This window comes from Falco punctatus (assembly GCF_963210335.1).
Source record: "Falco punctatus genome assembly, chromosome: 17".
NCBI classification, from domain to species: domain Eukaryota; kingdom Metazoa; phylum Chordata; class Aves; order Falconiformes; family Falconidae; genus Falco; species Falco punctatus.
Genome location: NC_137597.1, coordinates 3,387,525 through 3,415,294, shown reverse-complemented (window position 1 = coordinate 3,415,294; position 27,770 = coordinate 3,387,525). Strand labels below are relative to the sequence as shown.

The window sequence follows — 27,770 nt, the reverse complement described above, 5'->3', positions numbered from 1 at the left end:
GGCCATAGTCACCCTCATAGTCCTGGCTGTCAAAGAAAACCACAGGAAATAAAAAAGTATGAACTTCAGAACCACTTGAGCCAACCCATGAACAAATAATTTTAATGTTTTTTTGGTTGTTTTTTTTTCAGCAGACTGTAGTTTTCTCGGAGCTCCACAGTCTCCTCTCTTTGAAGTTGGACAGATACAGTAAACACAACAAATATATGATACAACCCATCACAGCTGGATTAAAAAAAAAATACACAAAAAATATAATACATAAAAAAATGGATTTTTAACATTGTGGACTGACACAGCTCTAAAAATGGTGATTGTAACCCTGGTAAGCTTTACAAAGTCTTTAAAAAAATAAAACAGTACTTCATGTGAAATTCATAAATACACTGGAGGAGAATGGAGGGGCTGGGGGGGGGGTTTGAGAAAGTGTCTCTGGGATCGTGGCTAAACCCCAGCCAGGGCCGTGGGGGCACCAGGCAGTGTGTGCGCGGGGTGCGGGTGGGCGCCCCGGGGGCTGGATGCAGGAGGGATGCAGGGAGGGATGCAGGGATGGATGCTGGAGGCACAAACCGGTCCAGTTAACAAAGAGCGTCGTCCCCCGGCGGGGCCAGGAGCAGGGCACGCCTGTGTTTTATGGCAGGGAAGTTTGGAGTTTTCATTCCCAGAGTTTTCAATCAGTGAGTGAAATGGAAGAAAGCAAAAGAACCACGGAACAACAACAAAAAAACCCCATGCTACATATGAGAAGTCGGCCGGGTAGCCCCGGCACAGCCCCGGGATGGGATGCTGGCGCCTTTCCCTGGGTTTTTCCCTCTTTCCCCCCTGCTCCAGCTGCCCCTGCTCGCTGCCTCCACCCAGCACCCAGTCCCTGCCCAGGCACAGGGATGGGTGGCTTCTCCCAGCAGCAAGAGGTTGAAGTCCCCACACCTCGTGGGACACGTGCCACCGTGACGGCAGCCAAGGCCCTTTCCTGAGCTCTGGGGCTGTTCCTGCTCTGCACCAGGCAGCATTGATCCCAACCCCCCGCCTTGCCCCCCTGTCCCAGGCTCCAGCACCCCTCAAACCACCCCTGCCCTCCCATGGCACCCTGCCTCTGCTACCCTGCTAGCACGAGAAAGCCGGCCAGTGCTGCCCATCTCAGGCTCCCCGTCACCCTGCCAGCCCCCTGCCACCCTGCTCCGTGCCACCGCTGCAACACCAGACCTCTGTCCCTCTGTGTCCCTCCTGCACCCTGGGGATGCTCTCCCCTTGCAGCCGCAGCCTGGGCATGCTGCCTTGGCTCGTTTTGGGCTGCAGCCACAAAAATATCTCCAGGCAGACCCAGTTCCCCGTCCTGGCGTCCCTCCTGTCCTCTGTCCCCTCTCTGTCCTCCCTGTCCCAAACTCTGACCACTCACAGCCTGGCCCTGCATTGCACAAGGTGCTTCTCCCTGCATGAACCACCTCTCCAGCTGCTTCCCGCGGGATGCACGTGAGCTGTTTGGAGCGGCTGCAGGGAGCAGCTAAAACCAGAACAGGCAACACAGAAAAAAGGCAAAAAAGGTGAGGAAAAAAAAAAAAAAAAAAAAAAAAGATGGCAAATGTACATATGCAAAGTAAATCAGGCAAATCTGCCCTCACTGCTCTCCCCTCATTCCTCCTCAGCAAGCGAGCACGGGGGGGGGGGTGGGGTGCGTTTAGCCTGGGCTAAACCCCCCCAAGTGCAATCCCTGAAAGCACCCGCACAGCTCAGGGATCCCACTGCCACGTACAAACCAGCCTCTGGTCTGCAGCCATTCCAGAGGTGGAGACATCCCCAAGCCTTCCCTACACAAGCCAGCTCCCCGTGCCCGGCTTTTCCTGCACGGCTCCGACCCCGCAAACTCAGCTGCATCCCCTCCTCCAGTCACCAGCACAGGTGGGTGGCAGGGGAGCCGGTCCTGGACACGGCAGAGGGTCCTAATCCTGATTACAAGCATGGTGTCTCTTTAAAAAGTATTAAAAAGCACTTTAATTTAAAAAAAAAAAAAAAAAGGAAAAAATAAAATGAGCCATAAAAAAACGGTTTGCATCGTCGATGCCCTCCCACCTTCAGCGCTGCCAGCTCCCAGTGCCCCAGCTGGGCACAGAGACGGAGCATCCCGGGTGCTGGTCCCTGGGGAGGCAGCAGCATCCCCCTCCACCGCCCTGCCCTGCCCTGCTCCTACCTGCCACCACCTCGGCACGTCCGTCCCCATGTCCCCGCTGCCACCCGGGCTCTGCCAGGCAGCACCGACGCCGCGGCCACTGCCATGCCCACCGGTTTCGGATCAGACCTGGCGTGACGCCACGGCCTCCAGCCCGTCCGTGCTCGCTCTTCTCCGCTCAGCGCCGGGACCACTCCTGAGCCGGGCAGGGGGCAAAAGGAGGGGTCGTCCTCCACTCCGACATCCCGCTGCTGGCAGTGGCACAGCGGGCTCCCGGCCTTCATCGGCGACACCGAGGGCCGGTCTCTCCCCATCCAGCGCCGGACGCAGGTTTCCTTTCTCCCTACGCTTCCTTTCCCATTCTTCTTTTTTTTTTTTTTTTTTAATTTATTTATTTAAAAAAAAAAAAAAAAAAAAAAAGAAACTGTTCCTAAGTAGAAAACATCTGCGATCACAAGTCAGTCTTTTTTGGCTATTGGTTTCCTTCCTCCTCCTCCTCCTCCTCTCTTCAAATGACTTTTCATGAGGCAACGGGCACGGGCGGCTCTTCTGCACGGCCCCCTCCCTCCCCTGCGCACCCCTCGTGCCCCTGCCCGTCCCCGAGGGCCCCTAGTCCTTGACCAACTTGTACACATGGTGCTGGGCGCCGTGCTCGCTGGTGGAGACCTCAAAAACGAAGGCTATGCAGAGCAAGGTTTCCTGGGTATCCCTGTTCGTAACAACCTGCGGCAGAGCAGAGAGTGTGTTAGGAGGGGGCTGCGCCCACGGGGAGATGCTGTTACACAGGGGGTTGCACGAGCTCAGGCACAGGCACTGCCATTGCACCACCAAAAATTTGCTACGCAGTTTCGGAGGGGTAGCATGGGCTTGGGCACAGCCACTTTAATCCCAGTATTAGAAACTTGCTACCCATCATTTGGGAGATTTGCAAGGGCTCAGGCACAGGCAGTTTAATTGCACCACCAAAAATATGCTGCCCGATTTTTGAGAGGTAGCATGGGCTTGGGCACAGGCACTTTAATTGCACCATGAAAAATTTGCTGCCCATTATTTGGGAGACTTGCAAAAGCTTGGGCACAGGCACTTTAACTGCACCACCAAAAATTTGTTACCCAGTTCCAGAGGGGTTGCATGGGCTCAGGCACAGCCAATTTAATTGTACCACCAGAAATTTGTTACCCATTATCTGGGAGACTTGCATGGGCTCAGGCACAGGCACTTTCATTGCACCACCAAAAATTTGCTACCCAGTTTTTGAGGGTTAGCATAGGCTCGGGCACAGCCACTTTAATTGCACCATTACAAATTTGCTATCTCTTACTGGGGGGTTGCACAGGCTCAGGCACAGGCACTTTCATTGCACCATCAAAAATTTGCTGCCCGTTATCTGGGGGTTGCATGGGTTCAGGCACAGCCAATTTAATTGCACCACAAAAATTTGGTACCTGTTATCTGGGGGAGTTGGACAGGCTCATGCACCGACACTTTATTTGCACCATCAACATTTGCTCCCTGTAATTCAGGGGGCTGCACAGGCTCTGGCACAGGCGCTTTAATTGCACCATGAAAAATTTGCTACCCAATTTTGGAGGGGTAGCACAGGCTTGGGCGCAGCCACTTTAATTGCACCATTATAAATTCGCTACCCATCATTTGGGAGACTCGCAAGGGCTCAGGCACAGGCACTTTAACTGCTCCACCAAAAATATGCTGCCCAATTTTGGAGGGGCTGCATGGGCTCAGGCACAGTCGATTTAATTGTACCACCAGCCATTATCTGGGAGATTTGCAAGGGCTCAGGCACAGGCACTTTCATTGCACCATCAAAAATTTGCTACCCAATTTTTGAGGGGTAGCATGGGCTCAGGCACAGCCACTTTAATTGCATCATTAAAAATTTGTTACCCATTATTTGGGAGACTTGCAAGGGCTCGGGCACAGGCACTTTAACTGCACCACCAAAAATTCATTACCCAGTTTTGGAGCGGTTGCATGGGCTCAGGCACAGCTAATTTAATTGTACCACCAGAAATTTGCTACCCAATTTTTGAGGGGTTGCATGCGCTTGGGCACAGCCAATTTAACTGTACCACCAAACATTTGCTCCCCATTATCTGAGAGACTTGTGGGGGGTCAGGCACAGGCGCTTTCATTGCACCATCAAAAATTTGCTACCCAGTTTTTTGGGGGGGTGTTGCACCACGGGGTCCGGCACAGCCAGTGTATTTGCACTGCCAAGGCTGGGTGCTCGGGGCTGGGCAGCACACAGCAGGGATGGTGAGGTGGATGCAAGTGTGGGCTCCGTGCTCCAGGTGGGAAATGCTCCCTGGAAAAGGAGGATACCTGCAGGATGGTGAAATTCTCCAGGACGCTGTTCATCATGTACTTCTCTGGGAGGTGCTTGAGTTTGTGGATGAAGTTGATCATGTACTCGCACATGGGAGACCGGTGGATGCGGTAGACGAACCGGCCGTTCTCCAGCCGCGCGTACTCCGTCTGCGGGGAAGAGCCGGGGTGAGCAGCCACCCCCTGGGAGCCGAAACACAGCGGGGGACGCGGGCATGGGTGGGTGGCAGCCAACTGGGACAGGGCGGAGATGTCCTCTCCGCTCCACCCAGGGACAGGCATGCACCCATGTGTCCTACACCCAGCCCTGGGGCCTTCTCCATCCCAGGACCCACCGTGGACCCAATTCCCACCTCCTCCCGGTGCAGCAGGACTCAGGACTCACCTCCACCTTCTCCACGACCTGCTTCCCAAAGGAGCACACCTTGGTGGAGACCGTGATGGTCATGTTCTCTGCACTGCTGTACTGGCTGCTGACACCATAGAAAGTCCCCGGCCCATCCTGGATCGTGCTGTTTAGATCCGCCTGGAGAGATGAGAGTGGAGAGAAGGTCCCATTAGGTGCCATCACACCCAGCTCTCCATGGGGACAGGGCACACCAGCTTACAGAGCTGCCCAGGATGCTCCCACTCTGCCAGAAGGGTGCCCAACCTGCAACGAGCCCGTGGCTGGAGGACAACCCCCCACTCCATCCTCGTCCTCCCCCAGCATCGTACCCAAAATTTGACGAGGAAGAAGGAGTTCTGGGGCCCACGCTCATAGAGCTCCTTGAGGCCACCCTTCTTCTCAGGGAACTTGTCATAGATCTGGCGGATGTCCACGGCCTCCAGCAGCGGATCGCTGTACGAGGGGTTCGTCTGGCCGATGTGCACGAAGAGGTGTTTGCTGTACTGTAAGGGACGGGGCGGGGAAAGGAAAAACCAGAGGTCAGATGGAAGCGAAGATGCCACCAAGCGCAGGGATGGGCACCATCCCACCCGGCTGGTGGGGACACAGAGGGGACCGTTACCGTTTCAGCATCCCGTGGCACCTCCATGAAGGCGGAGTACTCGAGGAGCCGGAGCTTGGCGGAGGCGATGGTGCGGTCCTGCCAGACGGGCACGGCCGAGGCGGCTGGTGGGAGCGGAGCCAAGGGTTCATAACCTGGGAAGGGGGAGCATGGGGAGGGGGAGGGGGCAACCATGAGCTGGGACCAGGACCGGGACAGCAATGCTGTCCTTAACCGCATCCCCCCCCCCCGCCCTGTATCTCCCAGCAATGGGGGTTTTCCCACAGGGTGGCCAAAACATGGGATGTGCCGGTCCCTCTCCTGGGTGGAAAGGGACTGGGGAGGGGGGGACACAGCTGGGAGCAGCAGGGTCCTGCTCACCAGGGGGCTTTTTGTCAGGCTTAAAGCCAGGTTTTTCCCCCGGCAAGGCTGGGGAGGGGACCACAGGTGGGTGGCACTGTGGGTGGGAGGGTTGGACCGGGACGGGGGACATAGAACCTAGCAGGGGTCCTGCGCAGGGGCAAGGACAGCACTTACTGGCTAGTGATGGAGGCATGGGTGGCTGGATGGGGTAAGCTGGTTGTGCAAACGGTTTAATGCTGGAAAGCAAAGAGCATCATTAGGTTAACGAAGCCCAGGTCACCCCAGCCCCTTGCCAAGGGCGAGGGGGGGTCCTGCCCAGCACCAGGCAGTGGAGGGGTTTTGTACTCACTCCTGAGAGGGTCCAGGCTGTCCTGGGATAGGCCCACTCCAAAACTGCGGGAAGAGCACAAGGAAGAGTCAGGCAGCTTCTGACACCCCCCCAAATTCCCCTCCTCACCTGCTGCAAACTGCCCCCAAAGCCCCCCCTTGCACTGCCACCAGGGCTGAGGGTGGCCGTCAAATGTCACCCCCCACCCCCGTCCCCTGTGCAGCTCATACACGGGGATCCCTGTGTCCCCCCCACCTCAGGGTGTCTCTGTATGGGGGGGTGCGGGGCTGTCCTCACCCTGGGGGCAGCAGAGAAGACGGCCTGAGGAAGAGGAGGGGGGGGGCTGAGCTTGTTCTGCAGGACGCTGGCTGACACGATCTGCGCGGAGGACATGGAAGCCATGCTCTGCAGAGCCTTATCCTTCGAGACCTGGTCCTGCGGGGGGCACAGGAGGAAGACGGGGGTTACCGGGGCAGACTGAGACCCCCACCCCCACCCCAATCTGAGTGTGCCCGGCAGGTTTTGCAAAGCTCGGAGCCGGTTGTGCAGACTGGCCGAGGGACCAGGGCAGGTGGATGCCCCCCACCCCCACCCCTAAATTCACCCACGTTAATTAAGGCTTGAAGCTTCCAAGTGTCCCCTGGGCAAGAGCTGCCAAGTCTGGAAGGTGTCCCCACTCCCCCTGGGATGTGCAGGGTTTGGCCCCTTTGTGGGAGGGGACAAAATGCAACGGAGAACAAAAGGCATCACAAACTCAAGCTCAACTTACCAAGTTCATGGCCTGTCCGCAAAAGAAAAAAAAAAAGATAAAGGTTAGAGCATGGTGGGAGCCTGCAGGCACTGTGTGCACCCCCTGAGCTGTGCATCCCCCACCCCGGCTCATCACCGCAGTCTGATTTGGGAAGCAAACCCCTCGAGCCGGCTGGTCACCAGGGGATGCATACGGTGGGCAACGATGCCCAGCCTTAATCCCACCGGGAACGGGGTGCCGAAGACCCTCACTATTTCAGAGGGCTGCTGTGGCGAACCAGGCTCCACCGTTGTTGGCTCTTTAATATCCTTTACAGCTTTTCATACCACTTACAACCTCCTCAGCAGCTCCCAGCTCTGGCATGGAGAGGAAGAGCCGCCCAGCTCCTGCCCTGCCCGGCAAAGGGCACCGGCACCCGGCTGCCCCGGGGACGCCAGCACCAATTCCAGCGCAGGCACCGCAAGGAGGACCCTGGGCACAACCCCGCTATGCCTGTGGGCATTTATAGAACAGACCAATCCTTTTTCTCTTTTTCCTTTTTTGCTCTGGAGGTCGCAGCACCACTGGGCAGGAGCGGAGGGCACCGAGGTCTTGCCCAGGGGACAGGGCTGCTCCTCCAGCCGCATCGCGAGGACACGCGCGCGCCGGTCCCATCGCCCACCCTCTGTTTTCCCTCCGAACCCTCCTCAGGGATCAATGGCTCCATTTATTTTTCACCTGGAGCAGGGCAGGAGTGCGGGCGTGCAGCCACACGCCGGGTAGCACTAACACGCACGTGACTGCAACTTAAAGGATATATAGGCATTGCTCACGGGAGGGACTCTCCGTTCAGCAGGACAAGTGCTTTGCCCCCAGGTATGGCTGGCAAGGGATGTTTCGCATCCACAGTGTATTTTTATGATTTTTTTTTAAAATTTTTATTTATTTATATATTGCTCAGGGGGTATCCCTGCCCTGCCTGTTCCCTGCCAGATCCCTGCAGGCAGCGTAGCCAGGGATGGAGAGCGCAGCCACGGATGCTGGTCTCCATCCCTCCAGCCCATGAGGTCACTCCAGCTCCCCCATGCCCTGTGCTGTGCCGCAAGGAAAGCCTGTTTTATTCTGTTTTATTCGATTTTATAGGCTTCTGCTGTTGCTGCCCCTGCTGCCCCCTGTCCCCAGCTGCCCCTTGGGGTGGGGTCAGGTTTAAGACAGACAAGCCCAGAGGAGCCTCCCAGGACAGCTCTGGCTGCCTTCTCCTGCCATCTCCCAACTGACCCCCCTGGTCAGGGGGACCCTTCCTGGCACCCTGCTCCTGCTGAAGGGCTTTGGAGGGCATGGCTTGGGGGGGCTCCCGGGCAGCGTTAAAGCTTCGGGGACCAGAATGCCAGCATCAGCTCTGACAGTGCCCCCCGCCCCCAGCCTCAGTGCTGGAGACTTGGGGACAGTGCCCGGGACAGGGAGCTGGCGATGCTTTTGGGACCCTGAGGTGGTGGCAAGGGGCTGAAAGGTTTTCTAAGCTCCCCCACCCTCGGGAAGGCAGCAGGTTCCCCCCAGATCCTGCCCAAGGAGATGCCCTCCGGTGTGATGATGCAGGGAGCAACCCTGGAGCATCCCAGGCTGTGCAGCCCAGCCTGGAGCTGGCTGTCCCCACTGGGTGGCTGTGCAGTGGGGACCCCTCTGTCCCCACTGGGTGGCTGTGCAGTGGGGACCCCTCTGTCCCCAACCTTGCACCGTGTGGGTCCAACCTGAGCAGGGCTCGGTCCTTCGGTGATGCCACCAGTCCTGCCCGTGCCCATCCCCCCCACCCATCATCACGGTCCCCATCACCGCCACGAAGCTCGGTGGGAACGGTTACGGAAGGGTTAGTCGGGCTCCATGAGGAGGAAGGAAGGAAAGAAAAGCCAACCAGAGAAGAGAGGATGATCCAGTTTTTCCTCGCTCGGCTCCCTTGGCCCCTGGGACCATGGGCTGCCCCGGGACCGCTGTGCCCCCTCCCCAGCACCACGGCCCCATCCGGACCTGCCACCCGCATCCCCCAGGTGCCACCTGGGCCATACTCAGACCCTGGTGCATCACAAGCCACCGGGCTGGCAGCCTGCAGGGACCCCCCGCTTCTGCCCAGATCCTGCTGGCACCCGCTGTGAGCAGGGCCAGGTCCCTGCTGGGGCTGGGGGAGGGTCTTTGCACCCCTTGCTTGAACCTCACTTTGCCTCGCTGGCTGCTCAGGGGGGTCTTTCCCCTCCTGGGAAAACCTCTGATGACCCAAAAGAGGGGGAAGCCCTTGTGCATCACCTGAGGAGGGTTTAAACCCCCATTTTCCCACGGCGGAGCCCTTGCCTGGGTGAAAGGAGGGGATCTGGCACCCAAAGTCACCCTCCTGGGGGAGAGGAAAGGGGTCCGCCACCCCATACTTTGCACTTTTCTCTGGGTATCCTGCAATGATGCTTCTACAAACCTGCCGGTCCCAGGAGCCAAGGGAGGGGGAAGAAAAAAAACCACCAAAAAGGAGAGGTAACGAAGGAAAGCAAGCGGCACATGGCAGAGCCGAGCGCGTTAGTTGTCAGCAGGCGGGGGGGCCAGGCGGGGCGGTGGGGGGGGACACGCGTACCTTCAGCTTGGACTGAATCTCCCGAGATTTCCGTCGGGCAAGAACCTGCAAGTGGCTAGAGACCTGCAGAGAGAGAGCAGAAGGAGAGGGGGAACAGCAGAGCCGTCAACCAGAGGAAAGGAGAAGGAAGGAGAGGGGCTGCCCATGCTCACAGAGACACCGCCGCGGACACCTGGGCAAGGGCGCCAACGTACCTTGATGCCAACCTGGTACTCCCGCACCTTCTTCCGAGCTAGAACCTGTATGTGGCTGGACACCTAGCGCCCGCCACGCCGTTCGGAAAGGAAAATACAGACAGTGTGAAGATATGTTCCCCCGGCAAGGTGGGATGCTCTTCCCGGGGAAGGGAGCGGGGAGACCGGGGGAAGCGCGCGGGGCTTGATGCTCCTGGAGATGCTGAGGGTCCTGCGCCTGCCGCGAGCTGAAGGGAGGAAAATCGGGGGGAGGGGTACTCGGTGCTGTGCTGATGGATGCTGGTTTGTGCCCCCCCCCGGGTGGGGTGAAGCTCCTCAGAGTGAAGCTGCCGCAGTTGGAGCATCCACGTTTACCATCTCTCTGGGCTTCCCGGCCGGACAGCCCCCCCGGCCCCTGCGAGCGCAATGGGGTGCTGCCTGCACCCAGCGCTCAACACCCGGCCCGGCTCATTTGGGGTGCCCCTGGGTGGGCTGCAGGGGGGCTGCCAGGAGGGACAGGCTCACTCCCCCTGCACTCCTGCTGAGTTTGCAGGTGGGGAAGGTGAGAAGAGGGTCGCGGGGGGGGTGGGGGGGTGGTTTGTGTGTCCAGACACCTGTAAGAGCAGGATCCAAAGAAACGGGGCAGGAAAGGCGCAGCGTGGATGGGGTGCCTGCCCTGAGCCCTGGGCAGGGTGGGGGGCACCGGGGCTGATTTTGGCAAGATTTTTCTCCCACCAGCACCAGGCGGTCCAAGAAGGGACACCAGGCTGTCCATGACATGACCACGCAGAGGGGACAATGCCACATGCGCTCTCTGCTGTGACTTTCCCAAGTGCCCCCAGAGCATCGCTTTTGCCCAGTGCTGCATCCTTCCCCCTGCAGAGGGGGTGGGGGGTGGGGGGGTCCTGTTAAGGCTTTAAGCTGCTCAACACTGGTCTGAACACAAGGATGGTGGCTGGACACTGGTCTCTCTCCCTCCAGCACCAGTTCTGGAGGGATGTCCCCCCCAGTGCCTGGGGACCAGCACCCTGCCCTGGTGGGGACTCGTGGCAGGGGACAGTCCCAATGTAAGTGTCCCCATGCCCCAAACACATCCATCCCCCCACGGGGGGAGACGCACCCTGGCTCTGCCGGGACAGGCAGCACGGCTGCTGGTTGGGGACAAAGATGGAAGGAAGAGCCACCAGACACGTGACACATGGACATGTCCCACTGAGGGCCACAGCACCCCACTGGTGGGGTCTCTGGCACGCGGGTGCAGCGAGGGCTTGCAGCCGGGATGGATGCGACCCTGCCTACACGCTGTGAGGCGACGGACCACCGCGTGCCCCCTGCCCTGCCAGCATCCTGCCCGCACGCTGCCTGCCCAGCACCAGGGCAGCGAGGTTGGGGCAAGGGCTCTGCCGTAGCTCCGGGCCCCCCAGGACCAGCACCACCACACAGCCCGTCCCCTGGCCGGGATGGGGGTGCCTTGCTCTCGGGCCGGGGGCTTTGGGGGTGCCCTCACCGTGGTGCCTGGCACAAGCGCCATAAAGTCTGGCAAGGGGCAGAGGTGGGACCGGTCTCTGGATCCGGGTGGAGCAGGGAAGAGATGCACCAGACGCACACACTGCTCGGCTGGAGATTCCAAGGGCTCCTGTCACCCGCGGGGTGACCCCAGCCAGGTGGGGGGGCTGGGAGCTGCCTGCCCCTGCCCCCCAAATTTCAGGGCATCCCCAGATGGGGCTGGGACAGACCAGCCCGAGGGTGTTTGTGCTCGCAGACGAAGCTCCACGCAGAGGATGAGTGTCCTGCTGGCAGCAACGGTGGCTCCAGGAGAGGACACAGAGGATGGGCAACTCAGCCAGACACCCACTCCCCCCTGGGGCTTACATGGCACCCCCCTCCCGACCCCCCCTCCAGAGATAAAGCAGAGCGATGTCCTCACCTGCTTCCTCGTCCGTGTCTTCCCCGTCCGCAGCTTGATGTACCGGGCTATCAGTTCATTACGACCTGCCGGCAGAGCCAGGGGGTCAGCCCCGGGGTAGCGGGGGGGGCATCAGCCCCCAAAGGCACCTCTGCCCCCCTGTCCTGTCCTGCCCAGCCCAGCCCAGCCTAGCCCAGCCTGATGATGCTGGTCCTTAATGAGGGAGGCACTGCCAGGAGATGGCGCTGCCATGACAACTGTCCAGCCCAAGGGGACAGCGGGGTGGCCCAAGGGGACATCAGGGTGGCCACCCCCCTACCAGGCCAGTGAGACCCACCTGGCGGCCCCCACCCCACCGCGTTTGCCAGCCCCTAGATGCAGGGGGCTCAGAGTGGGGATGCCAGCCACCGGAGACCCCCACCACAGCAGGGTCCCCAAACACAGGCAACCACGGACACCCCCCAAAAGCCATCCCTAGGGCAGCCACCCACCCCGCTCCACGCAGCCCTTCCCACGAGGGTCCTGGGGTGCCCCCCTGGCACCCCACTTCCCGTTTGCGAGCCATGCTGGCCTTTCCACCACTGTTTCCTAACGTCCTGGGTCTAATTCGAAGCAGAAGTTGCTTTTGCGCCACATTTTAGAGGCCAGCTGTGGCCAATCTATGTTCAAACGTCAGAGCAGCTGGGAGCTTTCTTCTCCCAGCCCCGGCCCCGGCCCCCCCGCCGCCGCGCCCCCCGCGCACGGGGGCGGCCAGGCACGCCAGATTTATTTTAATGGACCAGATGGTCGCGGTTGGAACTTGTCGAAATGCCCTTGGAGCGGGTTTTGGCTTTAAAAAAAAAAAAAAAAAAATCTTAAAAAAAAAAAAAATACACCCCCCACCCCCCCACACTCTTCTACCCCAACCAGCCCCCTCCCAGCCCCAGAGCAACTGGGCCCTCCTGGAGGGGGACACACATGGGGACAGACAGGGCCAGGTGCTGTGCTGGGATGGCTGTGGGGTGTCCGTGCTGGGCAGGAGCTGGTGGGTGGGTGGGGGTCCTGGAAATGAGGGTGCCCCCTGCACGGCCAGTGTGGCACCCCCAAGCCACCCCACAGCCCTGAGCACAGCTCCCATCCTGCCCGCCACTCCCAGCCTCGTTAGTGCCTAATTAAGGCCAGGTCCCCAAGGGTGCCCTTTAGGGCCAGGTGAGCTGATGCCTGCAGCGGGGTGCTGCCAAGGGCTGCGGGCACCCTGGTGCTGAGCCCCCGTTTGGGGTGCACCTTCACTGAGCACCGCAGCATCCCCCTTCGCGCACCCCGCTCCCGAGTCGCATCCTCTCCTTCCCCATAGCCAGCCCCTGGGAAAGAAATCTGGGAAAGAAAAGTGGGTGCCTTCGTGCACCCCAGCGGGGCAGTCAACCCAGCGCCCAGCACCCAGCGCCAAGCGCCTCCTGCACCCATCCTGCCTCGCATGACGTCCCAGCCACCACCCCGGGCTGCGCCCTCGCACCCTGTGCCCGCGCACCCTGTCCCTGTCCCCCGTGATTCACCCAGGCCCGTGCCATTCCCTCCGAGAGGGCACGTCCTCCTCCAAATTACCACATTCCCCAAATTCCTCTCCCCTGACACCACCACGTGAACCAGTTGGACAGGCTGGGTTAAAAATAACCCGGCGGGCAGCAGGGGGCCAGCGTGCCCAGCCTGGCCCCCCAGCTCCCACCTGCTCCGCCACCCCCGCACCGCTGGCATCAGTGGGGCACGGGCTGCCGTGACCATGGGCACCCCAAGGGACCCCCCCAAAAAAGGGGGAGTGGTGGAGAGCAGTGGCACTGGCACACCTTCGTGTCAGATGCCAGCATCGCCTGTGCCACTGGTGGCCCTGGGGGTCCCAGTAAGCTCAGCACCACCAGCTGGGGGTCCTGGGGGTCTCGGTGGGGAGGGGGGGGGATGGGGGGGAGATGAAAGGCAGCCGGCGGGGGCTGCTGCCTCTTTAAGCAGCTGCCAGATGTCTCCGAAAGGCTGGAAAAACCGGTCGGGGCTCGGCGTGCTGCACAGGGCCAGGCTCCCGGCGGCACTTCAGCTATTCCCGAAGAAATCCAAAAAATGCACCCGCTTGGGAAGCCCTGTGCTCCCCCCAGCCCCGACGCCCTGCGCTGGGGGCCCGGGGAGCTGGCATGGGGACAGGGACAGTGGCACCCAAAGCCCCATCCCCTCTGCCCACCGGCAGCGGGTGAGCCATCGCCGGTGACAGCAGCATCCCGGGCGGATGGGTGTATTTTGGAGGCTGGGGATGAAGGCACCGGCCCTGGTGCCTTCATCACCGCAGGGTGACAGTAACGTGGCAACCTGTCCCCGGCTCTCAGGTCACTAGCCCTGGGGGTGACATGATGGGAGGTGATGGGGAGGATGGACCAGCCCGCCCCCAAGCAGGCATGGGGACACCATGGCACCTTCCGCTGCTCTTTGGTGGCACCACGCACCGTGCGCCAGTATCAACCCCTGCCTCCATCACCCATCCTCATCCTCTTCCCGTTGCAGAGCCACCAAGACGGGTGTTTTATGCCACCAGAAACTGGGCTGAGACCCCCTCCCCCAAACTCATTGCACCAGTGGGGCCCGCCAGCCCTGCTGCTGCCAACAAAGTCACCCACAGCTGAGCAGGGTGCCGGTGGTGGCCGGGGGCGGGTGGGTGGCCCTCGTCACCGGGTGCTGCCCGCCACCAGGTCCGGTTGGGGGAGGTTTGGGGAGCGATGCGGAGGCGCATGGGAGCGGGAGGGTTGGCGCTGGCCCCGCAGCCCTGCGCCCGCTCCCTGCCCGCACCCGCTCCCTGCCCGCACCCGCTCCCTGCCTGACGGCTTCACCAAACCAGTTGGTCCGGCAGGGCCGAGAGAGGGAGGGAGCGGGAGGGAGAGCCAGCGCAGAGGGAGGGGACGTGGGTCACTGCCACCTCCCCGGTCCAGCTCCGGGATGCACCTGGGGAAGCTGCTTTTGGGGTTGGGGGGGTGCTCGAGGGCGATGCCCCGGTGTGGGTTTGGGGCAGGAGGTTTTGCTTCACCCCCAGCCGTTCCGTCCTGCCCCCACCACTCACCGTACATCTTGCCCTCATCCGAGAGGATGATTTTCCGCCGGCCGCAGGGGGGATAGATCGCCAACGCCTCCTGGAAGCTCTGCTCGATGTCCGGACTCCACACGCCCTCGGCATCATTGTCCAGACTCTTGTCCATGCCGTCCTGGCCATCTTCCCGCCCCTCCCCGGGGCTGCCGCTGGCGTTCCAGCTGTTGGACGCTATGGTGCTGGCTGCTCTGGGCTCCGACCCTGAGCCCCCACGGACACGCGACAACCTGCTGGGACACAGGGGACACCCATCAGCCCCCGAGACCCCTTGCTGGTGGTATGGGGCTGCAGTGACAGCACGGCCCCAGGTCTGTCCCCAGTGCTGGCCCTGTCCCCACTCACAGCCAGGGCTGGGAGCAGCATCCCGGTGTGGGGCATCAGAGGCACACACAGGCTTTCCTGGGGGGCAGAGCCATGATTTCCACGAGTACCCCCAAATCCAAGCCACGAGCGACCACCCAGGGTCCCCCCAAATAAAGGTTGGGAAGGAAACAGCCCAGATACCGCATTATCCGTACGAGGAGCTCGGGCACTCGGCACCCACGGGTGACACCTCGGGACGGGGTGGCAGCAGCCCCGCAGCCTGCGAGCCCTGACCCCGCACCAGCACCCACTGCCACCCCACCGCCTCCTTGGGCGAGCCGTGCCCAACATCACCCCCAGCCCCAAAAATTCTGGCAAAGGCAGAGTTGGGATTTGAAGGGAGACGCTGGGCGGCTCCAAGCCAGACCCCGCTAATGGAAACCAGGCGGCCAGAACCCTCCGGCAGCCCTACCCCTGGCACCGGCAGAGGCCCCCCACCCCGAGGATGCTCAGCCGGGGCGCTGGGTGCTCCCCAAGTGGCGGGTGATGCCGGGGAGCCTTCAACACTCCTCCTCCTCCTCCTCCTCCTTTTGCCCGGCTCCCGGCGCAGTGTTTTGCAATAACATGTTTGGCGGCAGCTGCCGGCGGTGGGAGCGGAGAGGTGTCTCCTGCGCTGCTGCGCTTCCCGGACGGCTGGGAGTGTACAAAGGTCTTCGGCGCAGACATCTCCTTTTAAAGGAACTGCAAGCAGCCCCGCTGGCTCAAGCGCGCTGCGAGGCCTTCTTTTTTTTTTTTTTTTTTTTTTTTTTTTCCTTTTATAAAAAAAGAAACTTCTCGCCCCCCCCCCCCCCCCCGCCCCACTCTCCCCATCTCTCTCCCTCGCCGTGATGTGATGTCAGCCCCTCCGGTCCCCGCCACCCGCCCCTGCCCGCTGTCCCCCCCGCATGCTGCTCCCCCTCTTGCCGAGCACTGTGGCCAAATAAGGAGAACTGGATTGTAGGATCGAGCCGGCCGGCCAAGAGCGGGATGGCGGCGGCGGTGCTGGACAGGCCTGTGGCACCCCGAGTCCCGTGGCACGCCGAGTCCCACACCATCCCGAGCCCCACAGCACCCCGAGTCCCACGGCACCCCGAGTCCCTGCACCCCGACTCCTGCGACACCCCGAGTCCCACGGCATCCTGAGTCCCACGGCACCCCGAGCCCCTGCACCCTGACTCCTGCAACACCCCGAGTCCCACAGCACCCCGAGACCCACAGCACCCCGACTCCTGCGACACCCCGAGTCCCACGGCATCCTGAGCCCCACGGCACCCCGAGCCCCTGCACCCCGACTCCTGTGACACTCCGAGTCCCACGGCATCCTGAGCCCCACGGCACCCCAAGCCCCTGCACCCCGACTCCTGCGACACCCCAAGTCCCATGGCACCCCGAGCCCCTGCACCCCGACTCCTGCGACACCCCGAGTCCCACGGCATCCTGAGTCCCACGGCACCCCGAGACCCTGCACCCTGACTCCTGTGACACTCCGAGTCCCACAGCACCCCGAGCCCCTGCACCCCGACTCCTGTGACACCCCGAGTCCCACGGCATCCTGAGCCCCACGGCACCCCGAGCCCCTGCACCTTGACTCCTGCGACACCCCGAGTCCCATGCATGGCAGCTGTGCCTGCTGCTGGGGTGCTCCGTGGGGCAGCCCCCAGGAGGGAGATGTCATCCAAACCCAGCGGGGTGGTGGGGGTGGGAGGGCAGGGGGACACCGGGACAAGGCACTGGGCAGGGACGGGGAGGGTAGCCACAGCGGGACCCCCCAACTCCCCCCCCCCCAACAGCTCAGCTCTGTCCCAGTGTGGGGTGCAGCTGTCTCGGCCAGGCACTGAGCCCCAGCTGCCCCACAGCAGCCCAGGATCCCCAGACAGGGGGAAACCACAGACCCCCCAGCTGCCCCACAGCAGCCTGAGACCCCACAGTCCCCAGACCCCATGGTCCTCCAGTGACCCCAGAGCCCACAGTGGCCTGGAACCCCCCAGCAGCACAAGACCTCCCCCAGCTGCCCCATGGCAGCTCAGGAGCCCCCAGCCTCAAGATCCCACAGTGGCCTGGAACCCCCCAGCAGCCCAAGACCCCCCCAGCTGCACCATGGCAGCTCAGGAGCCCCCAGCCTCAAGATCCTGCAGTGGCCTGGGACCCTGCAGCCCCGCGCCAGGCTGGGAGTTGGCAACATCCCGGGACCCCACGGGGCTGCCATCAGTCACCCCAAAAGCTGGTGCTGGGGGGTGGCTTTGCAGGGACCCACCAGACCCCCTGCCCACCTTGACTGATGGGTGCTTTTGGGGCCAAGAGCGAAGCTATAGGGCCAAAGGCAAAGCTATAGGGCCAAAGGCAAAGCTATAGGGCCAAAAGCAAATCTATAGGGCCGAAAGCAAATCTATAGGGCTGAAAGCAAATCTATAGGGCTGGATTCACCACTGCAGGCAGGATCCTGGAACAAGCAGCGTGACCAGTGCCCTGGGTCACTGTCCCCACACCGGGCATCACGTGCACAGGCGGGGTGCCAGCTGCCCACACACCTTGCCTGCGGCACACATCCCCCCCTCCCCAGGAGCTCCCCAACACTCCCCCAGCACCCCCAGCCCCCTCCCACCCCACTGCCCCCCCAGCAGGGAAACCCCAGCCCAGCCTTTTCGGGGAAGCCGGGAGAAAAGGGAGGGTGATGCTGGGGCCACGGCCAAGGTGAGAGGAAGCAACAACTCCTCCTCCTCCTCCTCCTCCTCCTCCTCCTCCTCCATGGAACCTGCTTTTGGCCAGGCCGAGACACTGGATTTCCTGGAGGGAGGGTGCAAGGCACCGCGCTGACGCAAGGCATGGCCGAGCTCTGCGCTCCACCCAGCCCTTACAAAACACCAACAACAGGAGCAATTAGGAAACCGGCATGGCTGGACAGCCTGCGGAGGGACCGCTGGCCAGACCTGCTCCGGGCAGGGAGGGGACCGGACCTGCCAGAAAACATGTCACCAGCTCCTGCCTCCCAGCTGCTCCCCAGGGACCAGGGGGAGAAGCCCCCTCCCAGGGCACAGGCATCTCCGTGGACCACTGATGCGCAGTGGGGATGCTTGCCCCCGGGAGGAGGGATGCTCGCTGGCACCCGTGCTCACTCACCCGCCCCTCTGCACCCTGCCTTCGTGGGGTGCCACGCTCCAGCCCCAGGGTTTAGAGGGTGCTGGAGGAGGGCTGCACGCCCACGAGGTCCCCCCGCACGGGTGAGACGGGTGCCCGCAGCGGGCAGGGGAGGATGCTGCCGAGGCAGCCCTTATCTCCCTGCAAGGCCAAGGCTGTGCCAGGAGATGGGGACGGCATTCCCACGATGGGGACGATGGGGACAGCATTCCCACAGGCTCACAGAGCTCGGCTCCGGCACCTCGTGTAGGGGATGCGAGGGAAACCCCGGGTTGGGAGAGCTGCTTGGGGCTGGAGAGCTTGGAAAAGCAACAAGAAGCTTCTCTACACCCTGGGAAAGCAACAAGGGTGGTTGCAAAGAGGGAGGGATGCTCGGGCGATGGGTGTTTTCTGGTGAGTCGGGGGAAGGAAATATTCTGGAGGCAGCGGCTGTGGTTGGAGCGGTGCAGTGGGCATCCTGCTGGGGCTGGGCGCGGGCGCTGAGGTCAGGAGCAGGGTGCTGTCGGGACCAGCACAACCAGCCACGATAGGGATCGGGTCGGGGGCATGCGGGATGGCACGAGGAAGAGCACTTGGGCCTGGGAGCATGGGGACATCGCTGCTCGGAGCCAGGGGCTGTGGGGCCTGTTGCCCCTGCAAAGCCCCCCGGTGCAGGACAGCACCCTGCCCCCATCCCTGTCCCATGCTCTCGAGCTGGGGGGAACGGTGTGTTCCTCTTCCCTTGCACGCTGAGCCCCACAAGCGTTGCCCCAACTCACGCCCCATCTCAGGCACAGCCCTGGCAGCCCCCGCCCTGCCCCAAGCCCCTGCATCCCGGCTGCACCGGGCACCCAGCAAAGAACCGGGGGCTGCCCAAGCAACGGGGTGATGCCACCCAGCCCTACCTTGGCCAGTGTCACGGCACAGGGACAAACACCCTGTGACACACTCCTTGCTGGCCCCGGCCACCCCTGTCCTCCCGGCTGGTGCCAGTGCCAGCATCACCCCTTCTTGGGTGCAGCCCCCCAGCTGCCACTCTTTGCAAACTGGGGTGGTTATTGCCACAGCATCCCCCCGCAATGCCGGGGATGCAGGGCACGGCCACCACCATCTGCTGCAGGAGGGGTCCTGCGGCACAGCATGGCCCCCCCAGCTGACGCCATCCAGCCCCAAGGTCCCCTCCTTACCTAGGGCTCCCCTGACCCACAGCGGAGCAGCACCAGGACCCCATGGGACGATCCCCCGCGATGCTGGGGACACTGGGTGGGCCAACAGACTCTGGTACGGGGGTCCAGCTGCATCCCAGCTCCATCCCGCCTTCCCATGCAGGGGGCCCAGGGCGATCCAGCCCTCCTCCCTCCGCCCCTGCACCCAGACCCCACGGCGAAAGGATAAAAGTTCACCGGCAAGCCCGGGCAGGCGCGGCACAGCGCGGTGCTCAGCCTCGCACCGGCACAGGCAGAGCGCTGCCGCCTGCACCGGCCCCGGTGGGGGGACGTGTGAGGCCACCGTCACCCTCTTCCCATCACCGTGATCCCAGGGGTGAAGGGGGAAAGGAGCCCCCATCCTCTCTGGTGCTGAGCATGCAGCCCCCCGTCAGGGCTGGCTTGGGAGGGGGGCTGGGGAGTCCCACTGCGACGAGGTCCCTGGGGACAGCCCGCCTGTGGGGACGTGGAGAGGGGCTGCTCCGTCACACAACAGGTTCTGGATGATCCCATATAAGCAAATCCCAAAGGTGAGGCTCCCGGGCACCCCGGCTCCTCCCTGCGCCCCCCGGCACATCAGGGCTCAGCAAGAAGGTGGCTGGGGGTCCACCAGCAGGCAGAGACCTTTGTTAACGTGCCCCTGTTGTGGGCAGGGGACATCGGTGTGCTCCCTGGCTCGGCAAGGGCAGCGCTGGCCGGTGGCAGCGTCCCTGCTGCCACCCCTGCCCATCCCATAATACGGCTGGGAACAGGCCGGGAGAAACACTGCTCACAGCACCGACACACCAGCTCCAGAGAGCCCTTCGAAGCAAACCCAAAAGCCTTCGGGGTCCCGGGGGACCCCAGTAAGACCCCGACATGCCACGCACGGAGCCCGGCCACCCTGGGCTGAGCCCAGCACGGCCCTATCGCACTTTTCTTGCCGCAGCCGAGCATTTTTCGCAGGAAGCCCATATCCCTGGCAGCTCGCCCAGGGACCCTTCGGGAATGCCCTACCCCATGCCCTGCCCCGATCCCACAAGGGGCACCATCCCGGTTGGCATGTGGCCGTCCCGGGGACGCCCAGCACCCATCGAAGCCAGCGGCAGCGGCTGAGCAAGACCCGGCTCGGCGGGGCGGGCGGCGGAAGGTTTGTTTACATCGCACTCCTCTTCCAAACAGCTCTGGGGCTGCGGTGAGGGATTCCCCGGCTTGCGAAGGGCGGTCGCCCTGCTCCCTCCCACCCAGGTTTGCACCTCCCTGACGGGAGGACCAGCCACCTTCTCCCCAAAGGGACCCCCGGCGTGGGTTGGGGGCCCAGGCAGTGGCGGAGCCCCCCATGCGCCAGGCCGGCTCCCCACGAGACAGCCCGACTAATTTCCTCCCCTCTATCGCTTCCTGTCCCTTCCGGCTTGGCGGGCGGCTCAGGAAGCAATCGGAGCGGGGAAACCGCAGGAGGCCACGTGGCAGCATCCCACCAGGGTCCTCAGTGCTGCCAGGGCCGCCCTGGGCACGTGCCCCCCAGCTCCGGCCAGACCCCTGCAGCCAAAGGGTCCCTCAGCTCCCAGCGAAGCCCCGGGGACCCACAGGGATGCAGCCGATCCTCACTCAACAGCACGAGGGATGCTCAGACCCCTCATCCCGAAGAGCGGTGGGGGAACAAGGAGGAAACCAGAGCGATTTGCCCTGAAAACATCTGGGAAGGGATGAGGGAGGGGGTCAGGTGCCCCCCAGGGCACAGCCCTCCCAACGGCAGAACCACGGGCGCCCAAACCAACCCCTCTGTCAACTCTTCCTCCAGTCCCAGTAGGGTGGTGGAGCTGGGTTTCGGCTGCTGGAGGACCTGAGCTGGTTTTGCTCAAGCCTCCAGGCTCAGGACCTGAGGGCAGGGGACTGACGGACACCGTATCCCGGCTTCCCTCCCTGGCCCAATTACGGCCGCCCTGCCCAGCCAGGACGGGGCGTTTCACCCAGCAGCGCATAAATAGAAAGCTTTTGCAGCATTAATTGCTCTCTGCGTTATGAAACGAGCTGGATGGAAACAACAGGGTTGGTGTCGCCTGCCAGGGACAGGCCACAGCCACGGCCGTCCCGTGACACCCCCAGCGTCGGTGACCCGTGGCATGGCCAATGCCAGGCATGACACCCACTGGGGACCGTTGGATTCGCCTTGCTCCTGGGCCAAAATACACCCATCCCGGGATGTCTCTCAGCGAACATCCCCGGCAGACGAGCACGGGGCATCCGTGTCCCAAGTCCCCAGGGACTCCCCCAGCGCCGCTTGTCCCAAGGGTCTCTGGGGTCAGGGAAGCCCCAGGGCCAGGCAGCCCCGTGCCTGCAGTGGGACGGTGTCCCGGGTACCCTGCCAGCCCTCGGACCAGCTCCTGGGAGGAGAAACGCCTCCACGGAGGAGTTTTGGGTGCTGCTGACCCCATTTTATGCCATTGCGGCAGGGCTAGGGAAAAAAGTCTTCTGGGGAATTGCTGGCTGCCAGGCGAGGAGGAGGAGGAGGAGGAAGGCTGCAATGCATTTCACACCCGCCCCCGGCCGCCTCCACCCCTGCGAAACCCAACCCTGCCCGGGGAGCAGCTGCACCCGCTGCCCGCGCCGTGGCACCCGCCGGAGCCCAGCCAGCATCACCGTGCTCCCAGCTGAGCGACCGGGAGGAGAAACCCAGCAGGGCAGGGGGTTGTGAGAGCTGATCCCCCCCAAGCACCCAAGACAAGAGGCTGTGGGGGCCTGCCAGGGTTTGCCATCCCAGCTGAGACATGGAGCTGCCCCAGCTGCCGGAGGCCGGGGCAAAACACGACACAGCAATGTCACTTGGCCACTGTCACCCCTGCGAGGAGGCACGTTCCCCTGCCCTCCTGCGACGAGCTCGCAAAGCTCGGGGCAGCGCCAAACCAAGGTCCTGCGCTTAATGCAGGAGCTGCACTGGCAGGTGGGCACTGCCCCACGCAAACCGCACGGGTGATTTATTCCCAGAAAGGGATATTTCGGTTTAGCAGCATTTTAATGTGTGACATCAGCCCTGACCGGCCCAGCAAGCAAACCCTTGTGCACACCAGGAGCGTGCCGGGTGCCCGCGGTGGAGCATCGCCTTCTCCAGCCCCTCTCGCCTGCGCCGAGAGCTGGAAACGGGCACAGCGACTCCCGCTCCCGCAGATTGAAAAATTGCTCTGGAATCCTCGGGGAGGAAAGTTGCTAAAAATACACGAAGGCAGTATTCTTGGTAAAAGAAGGAGCTCCAGCAAGAAGCATGGCCCAAGAGTGCCGGAGAGCCTGGCACGATGCGCTAGCCCCCTGCCTGGCACACTGGTACCCAAACAGCGGAGCCGGACCCCGACCCTCCGCTCCACGATGCTGCCTTGGCACTGAGCACAGCGGTCACCCCGTGCCACAGGTGACCACAGGCACTGGTGAGGAGCATCAAGCGAGCACCCTGCCCAACTCATCCCCCAACATGTGGGCAAGAAGCCGGGCAGGGAAAAAAGCAGGCTCTTGCACCAGACCTTTGCTCCTGGACTGCCGAGCGCCCAGATCACCCCGCTAATAAAAACCCGACGCTCGCTTGGGCTGGGGGCTCGCGTGCCTGCGTGCGGGTGTGCTTTTTCCCAAACCCGAATTGCCTAAGCCAAAGAGGGGGGGAAAGGCAGGAGCTGGCTGCCTCTGGGGGAAGGGCGGGCGGCGAGGAGCTGGCATGGGAACGGCAGCCCATCCTCCACGCACTCCGCTCCGCGTCTGTAAACTTTGAACATCTTCCGGAGAGAAGTTAGTGGCTATTGTGAACAGCTGGATCTAATTTTACGAGGAGCGAGGAGGAGACAGTCGTGGGGAAATAATAAGGCTTGGCGCTCCCAGGCGAGGATCCCCGAGCCCGGCCAGCCCTCCTGCCTCCACCGCACCCCGCCGGGGGGGAGCGCCGGCAAGACGGCCACGGGGAAACTGAGGCACGGAGCAGAGCAGGGCTCAACCGCACGCTGGGTAATGCAAACCAGGAGTCCCAGCGTCCGGGGCATTGCTCCTCCGTGTGTCCCAGACCCATCACCGCTCCAGCAGCCGGGGCAGCGGCAGTGGCACGGCTCTTCCCCGACGTGGAAAGCTGGGCTGCCACCGCGGGCCACCCTCCCAGGCCAGGGCAGCACCTTCAGACGCAGGGACCCCCAGCACGCTCCGTGCTCAGGGGCACCGTGGCGTGACACATCCCTCCAGCCGGCTGCTTCCCCCGAGGCTCTGCCCACCTCCTAAAATTAGCTCCAGCTCTGCCGTCCCATCCCTGGCCGCCCCCCGCAGCCAGGGGAGCTCTGCCAACACACGCTCCGGGTCCCTACTGATCCCGCCGGCGGCGAAGGGGAAGGGGATAAACCAGCCTCCTCCGTCGCTTGCATCTCACCTGCCAGCCACAAGCCACAAGCGAGCAAGCTTTTCCCGGTGTTATTTCTTACAGGGTGAAGCGCAGCCCTGAAGCGGGCTGAAGTCACCTCCTGTGCCTCTGGCTAGTGAGGGACAGCCGGCCGAGGGTGAGCTCCGGGCTGGCTTTGGCCAGCTGAGACCTGGCACATCTCGTGACACACCAGGGAAGGTGGCAGGGGTATGTGCTAGGGGGCACGGCGGGTTTCTGTACCGCTGCTGTCTCGTGGCATGCAATGGAGGATGCTGGGGACACCGGAGCGTTGCATCCATTCACGACCAGGTGAGGGGACACGCTCCGGTGGGATTTGCACCACCGGGACAGGACGTGCTTCACACAATTGGACACTCGTATTTCTCCGGACCCTTCACCTGCAGGATGCCATCAGTTGTGCCAATGTAGAGCCCTACGTGAAGGCTGTCCCCGCGGGGCCACCAGCTGCCACCCCTGGGGTTCATGGCCTGACACCTCCGAAGGGCTCAGACACGTGTGCTCACCACGAAACCCTGCAACAGCACCCGGCGCTGGATGATCCCCTGCTCCCCACACACACCCAGGCAGGCGAGCGGCCATCCAGCACCGCCAGGAGCTTTTCCCAGGGCCCCTCGCTCCCATTTCACAGGCGGGGAAAACCGAAGCACCGGGAGTTGTAGCGGCATGTCCAGACCCGCAGCAGGATACGGCCGTGTGTTATCACAGGGGGAGGGGGGGCCCGATCCTGCCACATGCCCGCTGCAGGCTGGCACGGGGCACGGCCCCGCTGGCTCACCCCATCATTACCTTCCCTCCCTCCCTCCCTCCAAAAAAACATTTCATAAGCCGCCACGTGACGGTGGCAATAACGAACGCCCATGCGCTTCAGGTGCCTGCCCCGACCACAACACGCAGGTGCCTGGGCTCAGCCGCCGCGCCGCCCCGGCACGCTCCCAGCCTGGGCACTGACCCCAAATAACACCTCGGACGCGCAGCTGAGACGCTCAGAGCGTGGCCTGGCCACCCAGCCAACCCCCCCGGGGATGGCAGCTCCCAAAATCAAATGTATTTGGTTATATCCCATCCACCAGCAGCGCCCAAGGTGGTGCAAACACCGTGGCAGCCCCGCCAAGCCCCTTGCAATTGCTGTCAAGGATTTAATAAGAGAAGCTCCAAGAGATGGGCCAGTTTTTGGACAGCATCCATCCCGTCTGGCGATGGCCAGAGGGATCCCAGCCCCACGAAGAGCGCCAGGATGGCTCTTGCCACGCAAATCCCAGCAGCACCCTTGGTTAGGGCTTTGCAGCTCGTCCTCCTCTCTTCCCCCCCATCCTTCACTCGCACAGACAGAAGAGCAACTAAGGCAGGAAAACCCATTTTCCCCCTGAAAACAACCTAAAATTGCCCATTTCCCCCCTTTCCAGCCGCTGTGTGCCCGCATCGCTCCCACCACCGACCTCACCTGCCACCGGCCTCGGCGCTCGCTGTGTGTTTGACAGGAGCTGCGCGGTTACTTACTTTTTAATACATTAATTATAGCTGATTACCACTGTCACCCCCACCTCCCCAGAGCCACGGCTTGTTCACGCACCGCTGGGAAAAGGCTCCTTCCTTCGGCACAATGCTGGGGCCGCCGGGACTCACCTCCCGACCTGCTCGGTGGTGGCAAGATGGGGGTTAAATGGCAATTAAAAGGAGATGCTGTTCCTGGTATCGTGATAAACAGTGACCATACATCATGGGAAATGGATGCAAGTCCCTGTTACGGATGGACGTGGAGGCTGGAAGGGGGTTTGCTTTGCTGGAGGGGGATGTTAGAGGTGGGATGGCTGGCAGAGGGTTCGTCTCTGTACCCCTTTGCCCCCCAAAATGCCACGGTCGAAGCATCCCCCTGCTCCCAGCCGAGCCCTGACGCCGTAGTCACCCCGGTCGGGACGAGGGTCCTTGAGATACCTGGGTACCACTTATACAAGGCAGCTGCAGCCCGCCGCCGAGCCCGCCGCTTTGGAAGGGTTATTTTTGTTAGAAAAGCCAGTGTGGTGCCAGCTGCCTGCCCGCCCCGGGGAGGGAGCTGGGTGCCCGAGGTCCCCTGGGGACGGGAACGTCCCCCGTGTCACCCGGCGGGGAGGGGGCGGCTGCTCACCCCACAGCCATCCACAGCCCCTTCCCATCGGGACACTGGCTCTGCAAACCCAACAGGGCCAAATCCAGCGTCGTCTCCCAACGCAACGCTCGTGCCCATCCTCTCCGGTGGGGCAGTGCCGGGAACGCTGCTCAGGCAGCGCTGCGGTGACCGTCACCTGCCTCACAGCGGGGTCCCAGCCCCGCCACCCCTCACCCATTTCTCCCCCAACTTCACCGCTGGGTGACCTTGGCGAGCCCTGACCCTCCCATCCAGTTTGGGGACCCCCTTCCTCCCATCCCCAGGACCAGCCCGCCCCAATGACCCACCCCGAAAGCCGGGTGCGGTGAAGGGCTTTGGGGCTGTGGAGGTCCAACGGGTGCATGGGGAGGGGGGTCACCAACCTGGCACATCCCCAGTTCTCCACCCATCATCACGAGCACCCCAAAACTGGGCGGGGGGGGGGGGGGGGGGGGGGTAGCAAGCCCTTGCTGACAGGGCCCCCCAGGGTGGCCGGGCAGTGCCAAAGCCCTGACTCACGGCGTGCACGTACCCGCGCGGGGTAAAGCGATAGGAGGGGAGAGACGACGCTGGAGCCCAAAATACCCCGGCGTGCCTGACACCGGAGATTATCACTTTGCCGGTGGGACGGGCGCCCGGCACGGCTCGCCCTGGCTCCCCACAAAGCACCAAAACACCCCAAAACTCTGCCTTCACCTTCGCCCCTGCCAAACCTCGAAGAGCAATGGGGCTGCGGGCTCCCTGCCGCCCTGTCGGGGGTCCTGGTACCATTTCCAGCTGGTTTCTCCCCAAAATATGGGTTTTTTTCCCAGCCAGCACAGGCCAAACACATTGCATAGGGCCTGAGCGGTTTTGGGGGGGTGGCACTGGGAGGGCTTGGCCTTATTTTCCTTCCAAGGGGATTGTGGGGGGGGAAAAAGACCCAACAACCCCAACCCCAAGGAGGGTGTAAAAATAAAATAATAATAATAATAAAGATGACACACTGCTGAAAATTATACATCTAATTGCTGCCTCGTTAGCAATGCGCCCCTATGACGAGGCACAAAGTGTTTAGCATACAGTCAGCGTATGGTCATCCCCTACATGCGTGTGACACACATGTAACGTGACACGCGTGTGGCCCCCACACACCCCCCCGGGACCCCCCCCGAGGGGCACTGGTTGGGCCGAGGGGCAGACGGGGCGGTTGATCCCTCACTATAACGCCCGGCGCCCCGCTCGCTCCCGACGTATGGGCTATAGGGTACACAAGGCCCCTTTGTAACCCTATAGCCCGCCGCGCACCCCGGGGATGGGAGGATGGGAGGGGGGCGGCGGTGGAGGGGGGGGGGGGGGGGGAGCGGGCAGCCCCGACGGGGCGGGAGCCTGGGGAGCCATTGCCGGGGGGATTGGGGACACCCTGGGGACACCTTGGGGACGGCTGGGCTGTGCCCCCCGCCACACGGGCTTACATACACCTTCCCCCCATGCGCGGCCGTCGGGGGGAGGCACTGGGGGGGCGGGGGGCAGCGAGGGCTGGGGCGACCCCGCCGTGTGTGTGTGTCCCCCCGGCGGGGCTGGGTGCAGGCGGAGGGCTGCGGGCCGGGAGGGAGGAGGCGCCGCAGGAGGAGGAGGAGGAGGAGGAGGAGGAGGAGGAGGAAGGGGGGCCGGGGGTCTGCTCTCGGCGGGCCTTACCTGCTCCGTGCTCCGGAGGGGCTGGGCCGGGGGCGCCGGGGCCGGGCCGGGGGCCGGGCGGGGGGCGGCAGGAATGCGGGAGCGCGGCGGGTGCCGGGTCCGCGCACGGAGCCAGCGCAGCGACGGGAAAGTTTATGCGAGGGAGGAGCAGAAAGTTGGGAGTCAATCAGGAGGCGGCGGGGCCGGGCCGACCCTCCGCCCTCCCCCCCGGCCTTCCTC

At 62.8% G+C, this 27,770-nt stretch overlaps 1 protein-coding gene across 5 annotated transcripts; it reads right to left on the bottom strand.

Annotated features, from left to right (window-relative positions):
• Positions 1-75: 75 nt before the first annotated feature.
• Positions 76-27,770, bottom strand: TEAD3 (TEA domain transcription factor 3). Of its 5 annotated transcripts, none has more exons than XM_080367131.1 (14): positions 27,552-27,770; positions 14,681-14,937; positions 11,632-11,696; positions 9,726-9,788; positions 9,532-9,594; positions 6,960-6,971; positions 6,488-6,625; positions 6,212-6,255; positions 6,037-6,098; positions 5,521-5,654; positions 5,228-5,401; positions 4,896-5,036; positions 4,508-4,660; positions 76-2,887 (listed from the first exon to the last, which is right to left on the bottom strand). In XM_080367131.1, the coding sequence occupies exons 2-14, from the start codon at positions 14,814-14,816 to the stop codon at positions 2,774-2,776; spliced, it is 1,299 nt and encodes a 432-aa protein (XP_080223257.1). In that variant the 5' UTR covers positions 14,817-14,937; positions 27,552-27,770; the 3' UTR covers positions 76-2,773. The 5 variants fall into 5 exon arrangements, with proteins under 5 accessions (XP_080223257.1, XP_080223258.1, XP_080223260.1 ...); XM_080367132.1 differs by having other exon boundaries at positions 14,681-14,934; XM_080367134.1 differs by lacking the exon at positions 9,726-9,788 and having other exon boundaries at positions 27,552-27,769.

What these genes read in the sequence shown, in the direction of transcription:
- TEAD3 (XM_080367131.1), bottom strand. Translation starts at nt 14,816, where the DNA reads ATGGACAAGAGTCTGGACAATGATGCCGAGGGCGTGTGGAGTCCGGAC. An exon ending in AGACACGGACGAGGAAGCAG is followed by an intron (nt 9,789 to 11,631) that starts GTGAGGACATCG and finishes GGCGGGCGCTAG; the next exon opens with GTGTCCAGCCACATACAGGT. An exon ending in TGCCACGGGATGCTGAAACG is followed by an intron (nt 5,402 to 5,520) that starts GTAACGGTCCCC and finishes CGTCCCTTACAG; the next exon opens with TACAGCAAACACCTCTTCGT.